At 41.3% G+C, this 16,966-nt stretch overlaps 1 protein-coding gene and 1 pseudogene across 3 annotated transcripts in view; one reads left to right on the top strand and one right to left on the bottom strand.

Annotated features, from left to right (window-relative positions):
- The window catches only part of PUS7 (pseudouridine synthase 7), a 105,962-nt gene that overhangs the window by 52,851 nt on the left and 36,145 nt on the right, over positions 1 to 16,966 (top strand). For all 3 annotated transcript variants that reach the window (XR_003436548.1, XM_027123876.1, XM_027123877.1), the window contains exons 2-5: positions 5,227 to 5,644; positions 6,521 to 6,605; positions 6,739 to 6,840; positions 14,201 to 14,345. Coding sequence is in view for 2 of the 3 variants with exons in the window: in XM_027123876.1 (XP_026979677.1) it covers positions 5,227 to 5,644; positions 6,521 to 6,605; positions 6,739 to 6,840; positions 14,201 to 14,345 (750 nt within the window). In the remaining variant the exon portion in view is untranslated. The remainder of the gene's footprint in view (positions 1 to 5,226; positions 5,645 to 6,520; positions 6,606 to 6,738; positions 6,841 to 14,200; positions 14,346 to 16,966) is intronic.
- LOC113629456 (40S ribosomal protein S15 pseudogene) lies at positions 755 to 2,862 on the bottom strand (annotated as a pseudogene).

The following is a 16,966-nucleotide window of genomic DNA, read 5'->3' as shown; positions in this document are numbered from 1 at the left end:
CAGGAGTGTTGAGTGTGGCTTAGGAGTTAAGAGCTGTTGAGGTTTGGGACGCTTGAAGAAATGAAGATGGAAGGGGTGGTATCTTGGGACTGCATGTCTCTGTGTTTGAAGAACAGGTGATGGGAGAGAGGGAGCAGTAGAGCTGGACAGAGTGGTGGTTTGATGAGAATAGAATAATTAGTGTACCTTTTGATACCTTGAACTCTTATTTTTATTATAAAAAATTTCAAACATGCAAAGTAGAGAGAATGATGTGATGACATCCCCATATTCTCATCACCCATTGTTGTTTCAACAATTATCAACTCATGGCCAGTCTTGTTTTAAATCTATACCCCAGTACACTTTCATTCATCACTGGTAAACTATTCTGGAACAAAGTCCAGACTTCATATCTTTTCAACCATAAAGATTTCATCCTGTATCTCTAAAACAAAGATTCTACTTTTAAGTGTAACCACAATGATATTATTATACCTTAAAATGTTGACCATGTTATCTTTTAATGAAGATACTTTTTTTTGTTTGTTTTCTAATTAATTTATTTAATTTATTTTTGGCTGCATTGGGTCTCTGTTGCTGTGTGCAGGCTTTCTCTAGTTGTGGAGAGCGGGGGCTACTCTTCGTTGCGGTGCGTGGGCTTCTCATTCTGGTGGCTTCTCTTGTTGCAGAGCACAGGCTCTAGAGCGCAGGCTCAGTAGTTGTGGCTCACGGGCTTAGTTGCTCCGCAGCATGTGGGATCTTCCCGGACCAGGGCTCGAACCCGTGTCTCCTGCATTGGCAGGCGGATTCTTAACCACTGTGCCACCAGGGAAGCCCCATGCTATCTCAATGTCATCAAATATCCTTTCTGTTTCAGTATATCTGATTGTTTCATAAGTACCTTTTTAAACAGTTGATTTGTTTAAACCTGGATTCAAAGAAGGATCCACCCATTACATTTCTTTGTAGGTTTATCTATATGTTACCCTTTCCTCTTTTTTGTCTTGCTGTTTATTAGTTGAAGGACTGTCCTGGTCCTTGTTGAGTTTCCCACATTCACACTTTTGCTAATTGCTTCTGCATGGTGGTGTTTAACATCTTTTGTCCGTGTATGCCATCTAAACTAGTAGTTAGACATAGGGTTTCAATCAGTAAGAACTTCATAGATAACAGCGTGTCCTTTCAGGGGCCTGCAGTGTCTGGTTGTCTATTTTTTGTGATGTTAGTGGCCATGGATGTCATTGCCCAGGTCCAGTATTTCATTAGGGAATTGCTACTTAGTAGGTCTTTGATACCTGTAGATGGGGAACAGTTTCAGCACCTGTTTCAAGAATTCTTCAAAATATCTATTGATGCTTGTTATACCTCTCTGGATTCTCTGGCAGGCACAAAAGAATTACTGTCCTCAAAGAATCTGCAGACCTCTTGAGGGAGAACAGGGGACTGGCATTTATCTAGTTCCTACTGTGGCCAGCCACTCTGTGTTTGTCATCTCATTTAATCTTCACCACAGTCCCGTGAAGCACGTGTCATTCCCGTTTTACAGCTGAAGAACAGAGGCTTGGAGAGATTAAGTAATTTACTCAGACCAGTTACACAGCTAGAAAGTGGTGAGGGAAAGCACGGTATCTGGGTGCCCACATGGGTAGTGCAGATGAAGGGAGGTAAAATGGGAAGACATGGACTTAACAGAGAGGAAGGCATGGGAGTCAGGGCTCGTGGTCTTCAGATGAGTCTCAAAGGACAAGGGAGTCCAGGGCTGAGACAGGTGTGGAGGACCTCCCACAAGAGAGAGCTCGTGAATGGTCAGGCTGGGAATGGGCACCTGTGCGGGCTGGGCCTCGGTCGTCGGAGGCCTGTGTGGAAGATAGTGGCACATGGTGCTGGATGATGGATGGTGCCAAAGCAGAAGGTTGGAGCAGAGGAAGTAACTGGTGTTTCCATCCAGGCTTATGGCCATCACGTTGTTGAGAGGGAGACTGATGAGTTCTCTGCGTCCTGGGTAGGAGGTAGACGTCCTGCAGACCGTGAAGTCTGAGCCCAGCTGCGGATGTGGCTGTTACTGGCCGTGCTCTCCTCTTCTCACCTCAAGAAGGGTATTGGGATCTGCTGGTAGATCCTGTCCTGCCAGCTGGGAACGTTGTGAGGGTTTTTTGTTTTCGTTTTTTTCTAGAGCTGTCTGTGTCTTTAGTGGCCAGCAGGCTGCTTGAGGGAGATGAACCGGGAGGCGTGGGTGGCCCCAGTGCTGGATTGTAGGTGACTGAGAACTCACCTAGGTAGTGGCCCATCCTCCCAGGCTGATTTCTACCTGGCTGAAGGGCTTGCCGTTGTAGATGCCCACCATGCTGCCCACCATCTCGGGCAGGATGATCACGCTGCACAGGTGCTTCTTCACCACCTGGGGCTTCTCTGTGGGCGGCACCGCCTTCTTGGCCTCGTGCAGGCACTTATGCAGTGACGCCGCTCCCTCTGAAGCCCGTGGTTCCGCATCATCTGCTCACAGGACATGTCCAGCCCCTGGTTGAGGTCTACACCGCCACTGGGGCATCGGGAAGCCATTGTGGGTTTGGGGTGAGAATATGTGTGACACAGTGTAATAAGTGGCCATGGGATGTACCCCAGGTGCCAGCAACACCGCAGGACTGTACGTGTGCTTATATCCCTCCTCCCCCCATGCCTCTTCCTAGGGTCCCCGTGTCAGGAAGAGCTCCCCTTATCCTCTCAGTTCCCCGAGACAGAAAACCTGAGTCATCCTGTAGCATTTCCTCTTTCCTCTCACATTTATCACCCAGTCCTGTCCGCACCACCTCTTAAGTGTCCCTGAATCCACCCCTCCTTTCTGTCACCTTTGCCTCAGCCTTAGATCAGGTTGTACTGATTTCTTACCTCAGTTGCCGTCTTACCTCAGTTGCCGTCTTACCTAATCTCCCAGCCTAACCCCGGTATTTCTCTTCGAAGGGATACCGCGAAATCTCTCTGACTTATGCATCAGGTGACGATTTGTTTTTTCGGATGTAATCTCCTCAGTTCAGCTTGGTGTGGCTTCCGCCAGCTCCCCAGCTTTAAGTGTAGGTTCTCTGCATGTGTGTTTTACCCTCGTGATGCATGGTGAGCTCAGTGGGGTTGCTCCCGCGCTCCATGCTCTCCCGTGCCTCTGCACATGCTGTACCACCTTCCTACCGCTTTTTGCACAGCCTCTCTCTTACTCGTTCCCCAAAGCTTGACTCGGGTGTTCACATCTAGTCTTCCATTAGGAAGAGGTCTTCTCAGACCCCCTCACGCCAATGCCCCCTGAGGTCTTCTGTGTGTTCCCATGTCTCAGGGAAGCCCTGGGCCCTGCCTGCCTCCGTCACTGGTGTGTAGGCTCTGAGGACAGTTCCGTTGATATAAAGTGAGAATGAAACACCATCAGCATCTCATAAACTAGCATTCTCTTTTACTATACCTTGCTTAGAACACATAAAGAATAAGTGCTTTTTTACTTGGATTAGAGATAATTTTGTATAACTAGTTGTAGTCTACTTCAGTACCCGTTTCTTGGTTTCTTCCATTTTCTTTTTTTTTTTGTCTTTCAAAGGAAATTGTTTTTACTGACATTTTTCTCTACTCCCCCCCCTTCTTTTTTTTTTGTAGCCTTCCACTTTTCACTTTTCTTTCCATTCTTGACTTTTGACAATGAGGCAAGATCAAATACGGATTCTTTTTTGTGTGGTTTTCTTTTTTTTTTTTTGCGGTACGTGGGCCTCTCACTGTTGTGGCCTCTCCCGTTGCGGAGCACAGGCTCCGGACGCGCAGGCTCAGCGGCCATGGCTCACGGGCCCAGCCGCTCCGCGGCACGTGGGATCTTCCTGGACCGGGGCACGAACCCGTGTCCCCTGCATTGGCAGGCGGACTCTCAACCACTGCGCCACCAGGGAAGCCCCGGATTCTTAAAATTTAGTTCATCATTATTATTCTACTGTAGATGCTTCTGTAGGTGGGCTTCTTATTAACCAAGCCTTGGAGAACTAGAATATTCTGCTCATTTATGTTCTTAATGTTTACCAAGTTCGTATGTTAATTTTAGCATTTCCCTATATAGGTAATATAGGAAGAAGCTTTATCCTTATCTCAACAAGAGCATCAAATAAGATCAAATTAGACAGGCACTTGCGGTCTTAGATAAGTGTGTGCTCCGTACTGGGAAGTGCATATGGTTTCCTAGACTTTTGCTTGGTACATTGTGTATGGGCTAGTTAAATGATAATCTGTATTTTTTAAATTGTGGCAAAATACACATAACATCATTCTAACCATTTTTAAGTGTGCAGTTCATTAGTGTTAAGTACATACACATTGTGGAACCAATATATAGAGCTCTTTTTCATCTTGCAATACTGAAACTCTATACTCATTAAAGAACTCCCCATTCTCCTTGCTTTTTAAAAAAATATGACATGGGGCTTCCCTGGTGGCGCAGTGGTTGGGAGTCTGCCTGCCGATGCAGGGGACTCGGGTTCGTTCCCTGGTCCATGAGAATCCCACATGCCGCAGAGAGGCTGTGCCCGTGGGCCGTGGCCGCTGAGCCTGCGCGTCTGGAGCCTGTGCTCCTCAACGGTAGAGGCCGTGGCAGTGAGAGGCCCGCGTACCGCAAAAAAAATAAATAAATAAAAAAATAAAAATGACATGGTATCAGTCATATTAGTAAATGACTCATGTTAGTAAACTTATTTATATACTTTTAACTTAATCAGCTTTCCTAAACGATAACAATATACGTGAAACAAAACTCAGGTGCTACAACTGTGGTATTCAGTAAAAACAAGTCTCCCTGCTCTCCGCAGCCACCTACACCCTCTCCTAGAAGTAACTACCTTTCCCGGTTTCTTTTCACATTGTTTCTACATGTTGTTCAGTTTATGTACCTAGATGTCATTGTTCTTAATTTTTTGTTAATGTAAAAGTACTGAGATGGGCATCCTTACAGTTAAAACTTTAAGCACTTTCTTAATTATTTTTTTAGGGTAATCCCTGAAAGTAGTATTTCTGGGTCAAGAGGCATCCATATTTTTAAGGCTTTTGCTGTCAAATTCCCTGCAGAAATACTGTACCATTTTTCTATGCCACTAAAAGTATATTTGGGAGAATTATTTTCATAAATGATATTTAGGACCCTAGGAACAAAGTTAAATGTGCCTCTATTTGCTGAAACCCAATTCTTTATTGAAGTGATTGTTACTGCCTGCTCTTTCTTGCTTCTAAAAGGTTCTCTTAAATGTTTTCTTGGAACCTTGAAAATGGAGATGACAGAAATGACGGGTGTGTCATTGAAACGGGGGTCCGTTGCCGTCGAAGATAATGACAGTGTGGCCCCAGGTGAGGCAAAGAGACAGAAGGTCTCAGAATGCTGTCCGACCAAAGGTCAAGACGGGCTAGAGAACAACTCTCTACCCAGCGGTGAAAAGGTGCCTGGGCCACCCGAAACGGCCGGAGAGGATAAAAAGAATTCTGACCCCCAGTCGGAGGAGGAGGGGGAGGAAGATGGCCTTTCAGAGGAGGGGGAGGAGGAGGAAGAGGCAGAGAGCTTCGCCAGCATGATGAAGCACGGGCTCACCGAGCTGGATGTGGGCATCACCAAGTTCGTGAGTTCTCACCAAGGATTCTCAGGAATCTTAAAAGAAAGGTATGTTTCGTTTACGTCAGGTTGTTTTAGTTACATTAGTTCTTTTCTCTAGAAAGAAATCAGCAGTCCTTTTTTCCATTTAGCTTTCTGTCCCCAAGGATTGTTCACACTGATGGTCAATAAGGAATAGGATGAAGGAAAGCTGCCTGGATGAGTAAACGAAACTATCTGAAGATAAAATGACTAAATAACAATTTCCCTGTGGCATCCCCTGTCAATATGTGAATGGGTGCTGTTTATTTCCTTAGAATATATTACTTTAAATGGTTTCAAGTTTTCCCTTGAATTGATCTTAAAAATTTTTCACCTGAATGGGCCACATCTGCAGGAGAAAGAAGGTGGTCTTTGGAGCCAGGTGGATCTGGGTGTGAATCCACTTCAGCCACTTCATAGTTACTTAACTCCTCTGAGCTTCAGTATCCTTGTCCAAAATTGGATCATAATTCTACCTGAGGGTTGTTGAGAGTATTTTAAATAATGTCTGTAAAGTTTTTAGCATAAAGGTAAGCTTCCGGGTGGTTCACGGTAGATACACAGGCTTCTGATTTGATTAAATTTACTGTGTTTTGTGATTTACTTTAGAATGGACTGTATAATCATAGGGCAACATTAATAAGCTTTGATTTAGGCATTTTTCTGGAAGACTATTCTAGAAGTTCAGAGGGTCTTTTCTGTACATTCTGGTACCAAGCCAAGGTGTGGCTTAGAATTCATTGTGAAACCAGAAAACAATAACTCCGTGACTTTGCACTGAAGGTTTTTATTTTTAATCCCTGTTTTGCACAATGATAAGGCTTACTGTTGAGAAACTTTCTCCTAAAATTAATAGGCAGCAAAATGTTAATGCTCTGAGAGTTTACGTTTTCTTTTCCTCAGATATTCTGACTTCGTTGTTCACGAAATAGGAAAAAATGGACGGATCAGCCATTTGAGTGACTTGTCTGTCCCAGTAGATGAAGAGGTAAGAGCAGCTCTCTAGCAGAAGTCACCTTCTGAATAAAAATAGCCTTTCCTGGAGATCATAGAAATACAGAGCTTTGACAGCCTCGAATTCTGTGTGCGACTCACTGGGAGTTCTCATGGTTATTTTAAAGGATCCTTCAGAAGACGTATTTACGGTTTTAACACCTGAAGAAAAGCAGCGTTTAGAAGAGCTCCAGCTTTTTAAAAATAAGGAAACCAGTGTTGCCATCGAGGTAAGTAGCACAAAAACATATGAAAAGGTTTTTATTTTATTTTTTATTTATTTATTTTATTTATTTATTTTGGCTGTACCGGTTCTTAGTTGCGGCATGCGGGATCTGTAGTTGCCGAGTGTGGACTTCTTAGTTGTGGCATGTGGACTTTTAGTTGCGGCATGCATGCAGGATCTACTTCTCCGGCCAGGGGTCGAACTCTGACCCCCTACATTGGGAGTGCGGAATCTTACCCACTGGACCACCAGGGAAGTCCCCAGGGTTTGAATTGCTTCTTGTTGGGTGGCTGTTAATAAATGTCTTTTGGGAAAATTACAGTAGTTAACAAAAGGATGGCTTTGCCCTTTTTGATCTAAAAGTGCATTGCACTAAAAATGTTTTTATCAGTGGCAGATAACGAGTATCCAGATAAGCTATGGCCCCCCAAAAATAAAAAGATTATGTTTCTGCTTAAAAAATTTTTTATGTGACCACAAATCAACAAAGAAATCTGTTGTTTAGAACTGCAAAGTGACCATTATATCACACAGTGTCTGCTGCAAAGGACTGTCGCAGCCTGACAATGGTCCTGATAGGGAAGCCCTGGCTCCAAAGGCCTGGTGGTCTCAAATTGGACTCTGGGAGGGGGAGGAATTGGGGGAAGGAGGTAAGGGAGTGTTGCTTTGCTCATCTTGAGTCTACTTCTGCTATTCAAGAAAAAGAGAGCTCAGCTACTAAATAGAACAGTAAATGCCTTTTAAAAAGCTTTTCATTATGAAAATTTTATTCTCGATTAGTGCTGTCCAGTGGAATTGTGGTGGATTCTTTTTGTTTTGTTGTTTGTTTTTGTTTGTTTTGTTTTGTTTTTTTGGCTGTGCCGTGTGGCATGTGGGATCTTAGTTTCCTGACCAGGGATCGAAGCTGCGCCCCCTACATTGGAAGTGCAGAGTCTCAACCACTGGATGGCCAGGGAAGTGCCCTGTCCAGTGGAACTGTGATGCGAGCCATGTTTTTAATTTTAAATCTTCAAAAAAAATGTAAAAGTAAAAACAGGCAAATAATTTTGACAGTATATTTTATTTACCCGAAATATTTCAATATGTAATCAATATTTAAAAAATTACTAATGACATGTTTTACTTTCTTTTTTTCCTACTAAGTCTTCAGAATCCAGTGGTATTTTATACTGGTAGCACATCTCTGTTCAGACTAGCCACATTTCAAGTGCTCAGTTGCCACGTGTGGCTAGTGATGACCATACGGAACAGAGCAGCTCTAGGTGATCTCTGTAGCAAAGCAAATATGTTACAAGATTTTAAGAATCTTGAAGCACAAGATTATTAGAATTTAAAGTTTATTAAATTCATTTTGTCCTATATTTTGGCGACTTGCTGGATTTGGGGTTGTTTGAAATTTCTCCTTCCATTGCTCCCAGGTAAAAAGAGTTTACTGTAACTTTTCAGAATTTATTATTTGCCTCCAACCCTCATCTCCTCGTCTACCCACCAAAATTTCCAAAAAATATGCACTGTTAAAATTTTAGGGATCTTTAATTACTGAATTTACTCATAGACAAAATGTCCAGCAATGCCAAGGAGAAAATTCCTAAGAATTGGTTTTGAGAGCAGTCTAGGAGGATGATCCAGGCTTCCGTTGCTTGTGCAACACAGATACATATCTTAGCCCCATAATACACTTTTCCTACAGAGATGGCAAGATTTACTGTCACCTTAAAAATCATAGTTATGCCATCTACTGAAAGGTTTTACATTAAGGAGTATTAACCTTGGGCAAGTGTCCTCATCTAAAAAATAGGAGGATGGACTTTCTGAATTTTTGAGGTCTGAGTATGTATTCATTCATATACACTAATTATGATTCCAGCTCATTGCTTTCAGTGAATTCTAGATGTAGACTCAGTTTTTTGGTGGAGGTGTGGGGTGGGGGGGTGTGCTGCGCTGTGCTGCTTGCGGGATCTTAGTTCCCCCACCAGGGATTGAACCCAGGCCCCCAGCAGTGGGAGCACAGTATCCTAACCACTGGACCTCCAGGGAATTCCCTGGCTCACTTTTTGATATGAAAATGTCACTTATCTATAATTATAGTGTACTTTTCTTTTACATTTTTAATTTTGCTAGAATATTGTTAGGTTTAGCTAGTAGTAGTTACATCTTCTTAGCTTGCAGGTTGCAGTCCATCAGTGTGGGTCATGAAATCAATTTAGTGTAGCTTAACCAACATTTTTTTTTAATTGAAGTATAGTTGATTTAAAGTGTTGTGTTAGTTTCTGGTGTACAGCAGAGTGATTCAGTTTGCATATATATATATATTTTTTTTTCTTTTTTCATAATCTTTTCCATTAAGGTTTATTACAAGATATTGAATATATTGATAGTTCCCTGTGCTATATAGTAGGACCTTGTTGTTTATGTACTTTATATATGGTAGTTTGTATCTGTTAATCCCAAACTCCTAATTTATTCCTCCCCCCATCCCCTTTCTCCTTTGGTCACCGTAAGTTTGTTCTCTACGTCTGTGAGTCTGTTTCTATTTTGTAAATAAGTTCTTTATTTGTATCATATTTTAGACTGCACATATCACATATTATATGGTATTTGTCTTTCTCTGTCTGACTTACTTCACTTAGTATGATAATCCCTAGGTCCATGCATGTTACTGCAAATGGTATTATTTCCTTCTTTTTTATGGCTCAGTAATATTACCTTGTATATATTATATGTACCACATCGTCTTTATCCATTCATCTGTCGATGGACATCATGGTTGTTTCCATGTCTTTGCTATTGTGAATAGTGCTGTTGTGAACATTAGGGTGCATGTATCTTTTCAAATGATAGTTTTGTCTGAATATATGCCCAGGAGTGGGATTGCTAGATCATATGGCAATTCTATTTTTAGTTTTTTGAGGAACCTTCAGACTGTTTTCCATAGTGGCTTCATCAATTTACATTCCCACCAACACTGTCGAAGTGTTCCCTTTCCTCCACACCCACTCCAGCATTTGTTATATGTAGACTTTTTAATGATGGCCATTCTGACCAGTGTGAGGTGGTACCTCATTGTGGTTTTGATTTGCATTTCTCTAGTAATTAACATTGTTGAGCATCTTTTCATGTGCCTATTGGCCATCTGTATTACCTTCTTTGGAGAAATGTCTGTTTAGGTCTTCTGCCCATTTTTTGACTAGGTTGTTCGGGGTTTTTTTTTGATATTGAGCTATATGAGCTGTTTGTGTATTTTGGAAATTAATCCGTTGTTAGTCACATCATTTGCATATATTTTCTCCCAGGTGGTAGGTTGCTTTTTCATTTTTCTTTTCTTTGCTGTGCAAAAGCTTACAAGTTTGATCAGATCCTATTTGTTTATTTTTGCTTCTATATGTATTGGCTTGGGAGACTGAGCTAAGAAAACATTGCTGCGATTTATGTCAGAGAATGTTTTGCCTATGTTCTCTTCTAGCTTTATGGTGTCAAGTCTTATATTTAAGTCTTTAAGCCATTTTGAGTTTATTTTTGGGTATGGTGTGAGGGAGTGTTCTAACTTTGTTGATTTACATGCGGCTCTCCAGCTTTACCAACACCACTTGCTGAAGAGACTTTTTCCCATTGTATATTCTTGCCTCTTTTGTCAAAGATTAATCAGCCATAGGTGTGTGGGTTTATTTCTGGGCTCTCTATTCTGTTCCATTCATCCATGCGTCTGTTTTTGTGCCAGTACCACACTGTTTTACTGTAGCTTTGTAATATTGTTTGAAGTCTGGGGGGGTTATGCCTCCAGCTTTGTTCTTCCTCCTCGGAATTCCTTTGGAAATTTTGCGTCTTATATGGTTCCATATAAATTTTAGGATTATTTGTTCTAGTGCTGTGAAAAATGTCATGGGTAATTTGATAGGGGTCACATTAAATCTATAGATTGCTTTGGGTAGTATGGCCATTTTTAACAATATTAATTCTTCCAATCCAAGAACATGGGGTATCTTTCCATTTCTTTGAATCATCTTCAGTTTCCTTTATCAATGTTTTATAGTTCTCAGCATGTAAGGCTTTTATCTTGTTGGTCAGGTTTATTCCTCAGTGTTGTTTTTTTTTCACTGCACTGTGCAGCTTGTAGGATCTAAGTTCCCTGACCGGGAATTGAACCTGGGACCATGGCAGTGAAAGTGCTGAGTCCTAACTACTGGACCGCCAGGGAATTCCCAGTTTTTTGGGTTTTTTTTTTTTTTTTTTTTTTTGCGATTTTTCAAAGGATTGTCTTTTTGCTTTCCCATTCTGATATTTCATTGTTAGTGTAAAGAAATGCAACTGATTTCTGTATGTTAATCTTGTATCCTGCTACCTTGCTGAATTCATTTATCAGTTCTAGTAGTTTTTGTGTGGAGTCTTTAGGGTTGTCTGTATATAAAATCATGTCATCTGCATATAATGACAGTTTTACCCCTTCTCTTCCAATTTCGATACCTTTTATTTCTTTTTCTTGTCTGATTGTTGTGGCTAGGATTTCCAATACTATGTTGGATAGAAGTGGTGAGAGTGGGCATCCTTATTCCAGATTTTAGTGGGTAGGCTTTCAGCTTTTCACTTTTGAGTATTAGGTTGGCTGTGGGTTTGTCATCAATATCTTTTATTATGTTGAGCTTTGTTCCCTCTATACCCACTTTGATAAGAGTTTTCATCATGAATGGATGTTGAATTTTTTTTTTTTTTGCCTGTATGCGGGCCTCTCACTGTTGTGGCCTTTCCCGTTGTGGAGCACAGGCTCCGGATGCACAGGCTCAGCGGCCATGGCTCACGGGCCTAGCAGCTCCACGACATGTGGGATCTTCCCAGATCGGGGCACGAACCTGCATCCCCTGCATCGGCAGGCGGACTCTCAACCACTGCACCACCAGGGAAGCCCTGGATATTGAATTTTATCAAATGCTTTTTCTGCATCTATTGCGATGATCATGTGATTTTTGTTTTTTCTTATGTTGATGTCACATTGAATTTTTTTTTTTGGTTGCGTCATGTGGCATGTGGAATCTTAGTTCCCCAATTAGGGATCGACCTGTGTCCCCTGCAATGGAAAGTCCCTCACATTGATTTATTTGCGTAGGTTGAACCATCCTTGTGACCCTGGGATGAATCCAACTTGATCATGGTATATAATCTTTTTTATTTGTTGTTGGATTCAGTTTGCTAATATTTTGTTAAGGATTTTTGCATCAAAGGTATTGTTTTTTTTGATGGTGACTATGTCTGGTTTTGGTATGGGGTGATGGTGGCTTCATAGAATGACTTTGCGAGTGTTCCCTCCTTCTCAGTCTTTTGGAAGAGTTTGAGAAGGATCGGTGTAAGTTGTTCTTTGTATGTTTGGTAGAATTCCCCAGTGAAGCCATCTGGTCCTGGACCTTTGTTTGCAGGGAGTTTTTTAATTACAGATTCTATTTCACTTCTAGTGATTGGTCTGTTCAAATTATCTATTTCTTCTTGATTCAGTTTTGGTGGGCTGTATGTTTCTAGAAACTTGTCCATTTCTTCTAAGTTGGTGAATTTCTTGGCATATAATTGTTCATAGTATTCTCTTAAGGTTTTCTGTATTTCTATGGTTTCGGTTGTTATTTCTCCTCTTTCATTTCTTATTTTGTTTATTTGGTGAGTGTGGCCAGAGGTTTGTCGATTTTTGTTTACCCTTTTAAAGAACCAGCTCTTGTTCACCAACATTTTAAAAATGTAATAAAATAAAATAGAAAGTAACAGTGTATTGCACATCGTAAGGATAAATACTGTTCTGTAAATTTCTGTTAAATTTTTTAATAAGGAGCAAACACATACGTATTGCTGGCTATTGATTCCAAGTATGAAATGTATTTCTCTGTGTAAGACATGCTCAGAAGTTGAAAAACAGTTGTGTAACTAATAAGTTTACATTTTCTTGGTGTAGATTTTTCTTTTTTGTGAACAGATGTACTAGAATGTCATCATAAAGTTACTCAGTATAGAACAGGATTCATTGGAGGCAGTAGTAGACTTGACTATCCGGGGAAATGAGTTTCTGACATCTCCAGAGACCCAGCTTACCTGCTTTTCCATCTGTGAGCCCTGAGGTATTCATTGTTCAGCCGAGTCCCTAAGGGGGAGCGTCTGTGATGGGTGGCTCTGGAATTTCAAATCTGGCTCTTCCACCCTACAGCTATATAATCTTAGACACATTCCTTAACTTCTCTCAGCCTCACTTTCCTCATCTCTTAAGTAGATATACTGGTGGCATGATAGGGAGCTGATTGGGATTAAGTAAGACAGTGATTGTGAAGTGATTGGTACAGTGCCTGGCGGCTGTACAAGGTCAATAAATGGGCTGGTTTTTTTTTTTTGGTTGCGTTGGGTCTTCGCTGCTGCGTGCAGGCTTTCTCTCCTTGTGGCTAGCAGGGGCTACTCTATGTTGTGGTTTATGGGCTTCTCGTTGCGGTGGCTTCTCATCTCGGAGCACAGGATCTAGGTACGCGGGCTTCAGTAATTGTGGCTCGCTGGCTCTAGGGTGCAGCCTCAGTAATTGTGGCGCACGGGCTTAGTTGCTCCACGGCATGTGGGATCTTCCTGGACCAGGGATCGAATCCGTGTCCCCTGCATTGGCACGTGGATTCTTAACCACTGCGCCACCAGGGAAGTCCCAAATGGGCCCTTAGGATTTGCAGTATTGTGAAGCTCTAAAAGATTTCTGATAGGAAAGTAACCTAAATGTCCATTGAAAGATGAATGGGTAGAGATGTGGTACATATGTACGATGGAATATTACTCAGCATAAAAAAGAATGAAATAATGCCATTTGCAGCAACATGGGTGGACCTAGAGATGATTATACTAAATGAAGTAAGACAGTGAAAGACATACAATGTGGTATCATTTATATGTGGAGTCTAAAATATTATAGAAATGAACTTATTTACAAAATAGAAGCAGACTCACAAACATAGAGAACAAACTTATGGTTACCAAAGGGTAAAGGGGGGAGGGAGGATAAATTAGGAATTTGGGATTAAAAGATACACACTACTGTATATAAAATAGATAAACAACAAGGACCTACTGTATAGCACAGGGAATTATGTTCAATATCTTGTAATAAACCATAATGGAAAAGAATCTGAAAAAGAATATATATATGTATAACTGAATCACTTTGCTGTACACCTGAAACATTGTAAATCAACTATACTTCAATTTAAAAAATAATTGAAAAAAAGACTTTTGAAATCATACCCCTGTACTTTGGTTACTTCACATCATTATTAAGATGAGTAGTGTTTTTACTAATTCCTTAGTATTATTTCCTTATTTAATGTTTGTCAAATTAGTAGTATCATTATCTGTGTTTTTAATAGGTTATTGAGGACACCAAAGAGAAAAGAACCGTCATCCATCAAGCGATTAAATCTCTGTTTCCAGGATTAGAAACAAAAACAGAAGATAGAGAGGGGAAGAAGTATATTGTAGCCTATCATGCAGCTGGAAAAAAGGCTCTGGCAAGTAAGTATGCTAGTGACTCGGCATTTCTTCCGTCTCCTCCTTCTCTCTGACTGTTCGTGTTCAAGGGTCATTTTGCGGTTGTTCAGAGAAGGATATTGATCATGTCATTCCTTCAAAGAAGGCGAATAATATCATTTCAGATGCCAGAGCAATCCTGCAGACTGTGTCTGGTAAGGGGACAGTAGGTCTTATATGTGAGTACGGATTTGCTGAAATGATAGTGGTGCCTGAGAGAGAGTCTTAGGAATTTGACATGTTCCCTGAAGAGCAGAGCAGGCTGAGTGGCAATTCAAGAAGAAAACGGAAGGATATTGCTCATTCTGTGCTCTTAATGGAGGTAAGGAAGCTGTCAGATGAACAGAAACTGCTGTCACCTATCCCAGTGGCATATTCTGCAAAGTCCCTCTGTTGAAAGTGCTGCTGCTTTCCAACCGTGAGTACCTTCTTCACTACACATAAAAACGTGGGATATATAGAAAACCACCCCTTCGCCCAAGCCCATCTTTCACTGAGTAGCATTCATTTGAAATGGGTGTGTTGTCAGTACATCCTGTTGATATTTATGTTCTGTTTTCTCCAGCCATGAAGATTTCTATTTGCACATAACCTTAAGAAAAATTGGGTAATTTTTCTTCTTTTACCTGTCAAATCAGCAGATAAAATTTTAATGAGAATTACAGAAGGAAAAATTGTTTCCTCACCTTCTCCCCTACCATCAATGACACCTGTTAGTGAAGAGTTATTTCTAGGTATATTTGTTGGAGTAAAACTCGATGATTGTTATATAACAAAAGAGCATTCAAGCCATCAGTGCTTTGTCAGTATTCTCTTAGGTTAATGCTGTGAGTGGATGAAGCCTTAATTGTCTCTAACTATGGTTCTAGTGAAAGGAGAGAGTGTGAGAAAAATGGGAGCAGAAATAAGGTTTAGCTGTGCCTGAGAAAGTCATGTCATCAAATCAGTAAGTCTGGTTAGTGACATAGTGAGAAACTTTGAGCTGTGGGGAGGAGAGGATGGAGGCCAGATGTCACTTCTCAGCGGATACCAGAAAGGGCAGTGAGATGATGTGTTCTGGGACTGCTTGAGGGCACAAGTTTTTTTTTTGGTTGTTGTTTTTGTTTTTTAATTAACTTTGTTAATTTATTTAAATAAATATACACAAAAAATTATAATTCCAGCATATAATTCATGAAAATTATATATTAAATATTCTGTGTTATTGATGTTAAACCTTTCAAATTCAGTGTATACTTATATTTATGACAATGTCAATTTGGACCAATCACATTGCAAGGGATTAGTACCCACATGTGGGTTGTACCTGCTATATTAGACAACACAGTCCTAGGCCCCAGCATAGGTCTGAGTTGGAATTCAATACTTCTTTTGTTGTACCTTATTTGATAAGATAGAAATTTTGCTAATTATTTTTATTTTTATCGTGACCTATAATGATGGAGGGCACAAATAGTTAATCATTTCTCAATCCACAGTCTATAACGGCTTGGGTACTAGATGTTTCTTTGATGTCTGAGTCACAGAATAAAATATAACCTTGACAGCTTTTCTGCAGCCAGGGTTGTCCAGGCGAATTAAGCCCAGTGGGAAATGATGTGAATGGCTGTTTTCTTCTATTCTCCCACAATTGGCATGTAGCTGGTAACTCATCTAGCCGTGGAGGAGAGAAGGTGACTTCCTACACAAAGCAGATGCCTTGGTGCATTCAGTCTTCATTCTCTTGAGGAGCCCAGGTTGAGAAGGGCTGCTAGGGAGGTGTTCTTTATAGAGATGTAGTCCTCGTTGGTCAGCTACCCTCTTGCAAAGGCAAGAGGAAGAGGCAGGGTCTCATTCTGACGACTGGTCACGAGGAAGCAGATTGGAAAAGGCAGTTTTTTTTTTTTCTATTTTTTTGACTGGTTACTTCTTGGAAATGATTGTTCTATCTTAGAGGATGACCTAAGCATTTTTGTGATGTTGGCATTTGCAGGCCAAGGTGGCCAGTACAGTTGCCCGCTCAAGTGAGTGGTTCCATATCTCTCGTGTTCTGTCTTTATCTGCATTTTCTGTGCTTATTCCACACCCACCTTTCTTTTTTTTCCAAATAAAAAATTTCCCTGTTTTCCAAGGGAGGTGCTGAGCTCTGTGTGACATGAACACCGCTGCCCCCCACCCATTTCCCTTCTCACATCTTCAGTAAAGTATGAATTTCTCACTGTAAAAAGCATGAAGGCAGGTCCACTTGAATCAGTGCTTGGATGGAGATTGCGACCTCTCGGGCTCGAGGGGCTGTGGCGTTTAGTCAGAGATGGACTAGAGGTCTGCCATCTGCGTGTTCCCGCCCACCTCCTCATGGACCCAGATGGGCACCTGAGAGCCTATGAGTATCTTCTACAGATCTGGCCACCCCCCCGCCCCCCTGCAATCTGGGGGTGGCCTAAAGTAAGCAGCATTCAGAAAGTAGGGAGAGCTGGTGCCTGAAGACGGCTGTTTGTGCCTCTGCAAACAATGCAGTACCAGTGACAGCTCATCCTCCTGGGCCACCTTGCTAAGCATTTGAATGGATTAGCTTTTAAAAGCTTCATTGCAAAGCTAAGATAGAATGTTTTTAGAGCTCCCTCACT

Source organism: Aethalodelphis obliquidens, unplaced genomic scaffold, assembly GCF_003676395.1.
Source record: "Aethalodelphis obliquidens isolate GAN/ISIS:26980383/991018 unplaced genomic scaffold, ASM367639v1 scaffold27, whole genome shotgun sequence".
NCBI lineage: Eukaryota > Metazoa > Chordata > Mammalia > Artiodactyla > Delphinidae > Aethalodelphis > Aethalodelphis obliquidens.
This window is presented reverse-complemented; position numbering and strand designations above follow the sequence as displayed.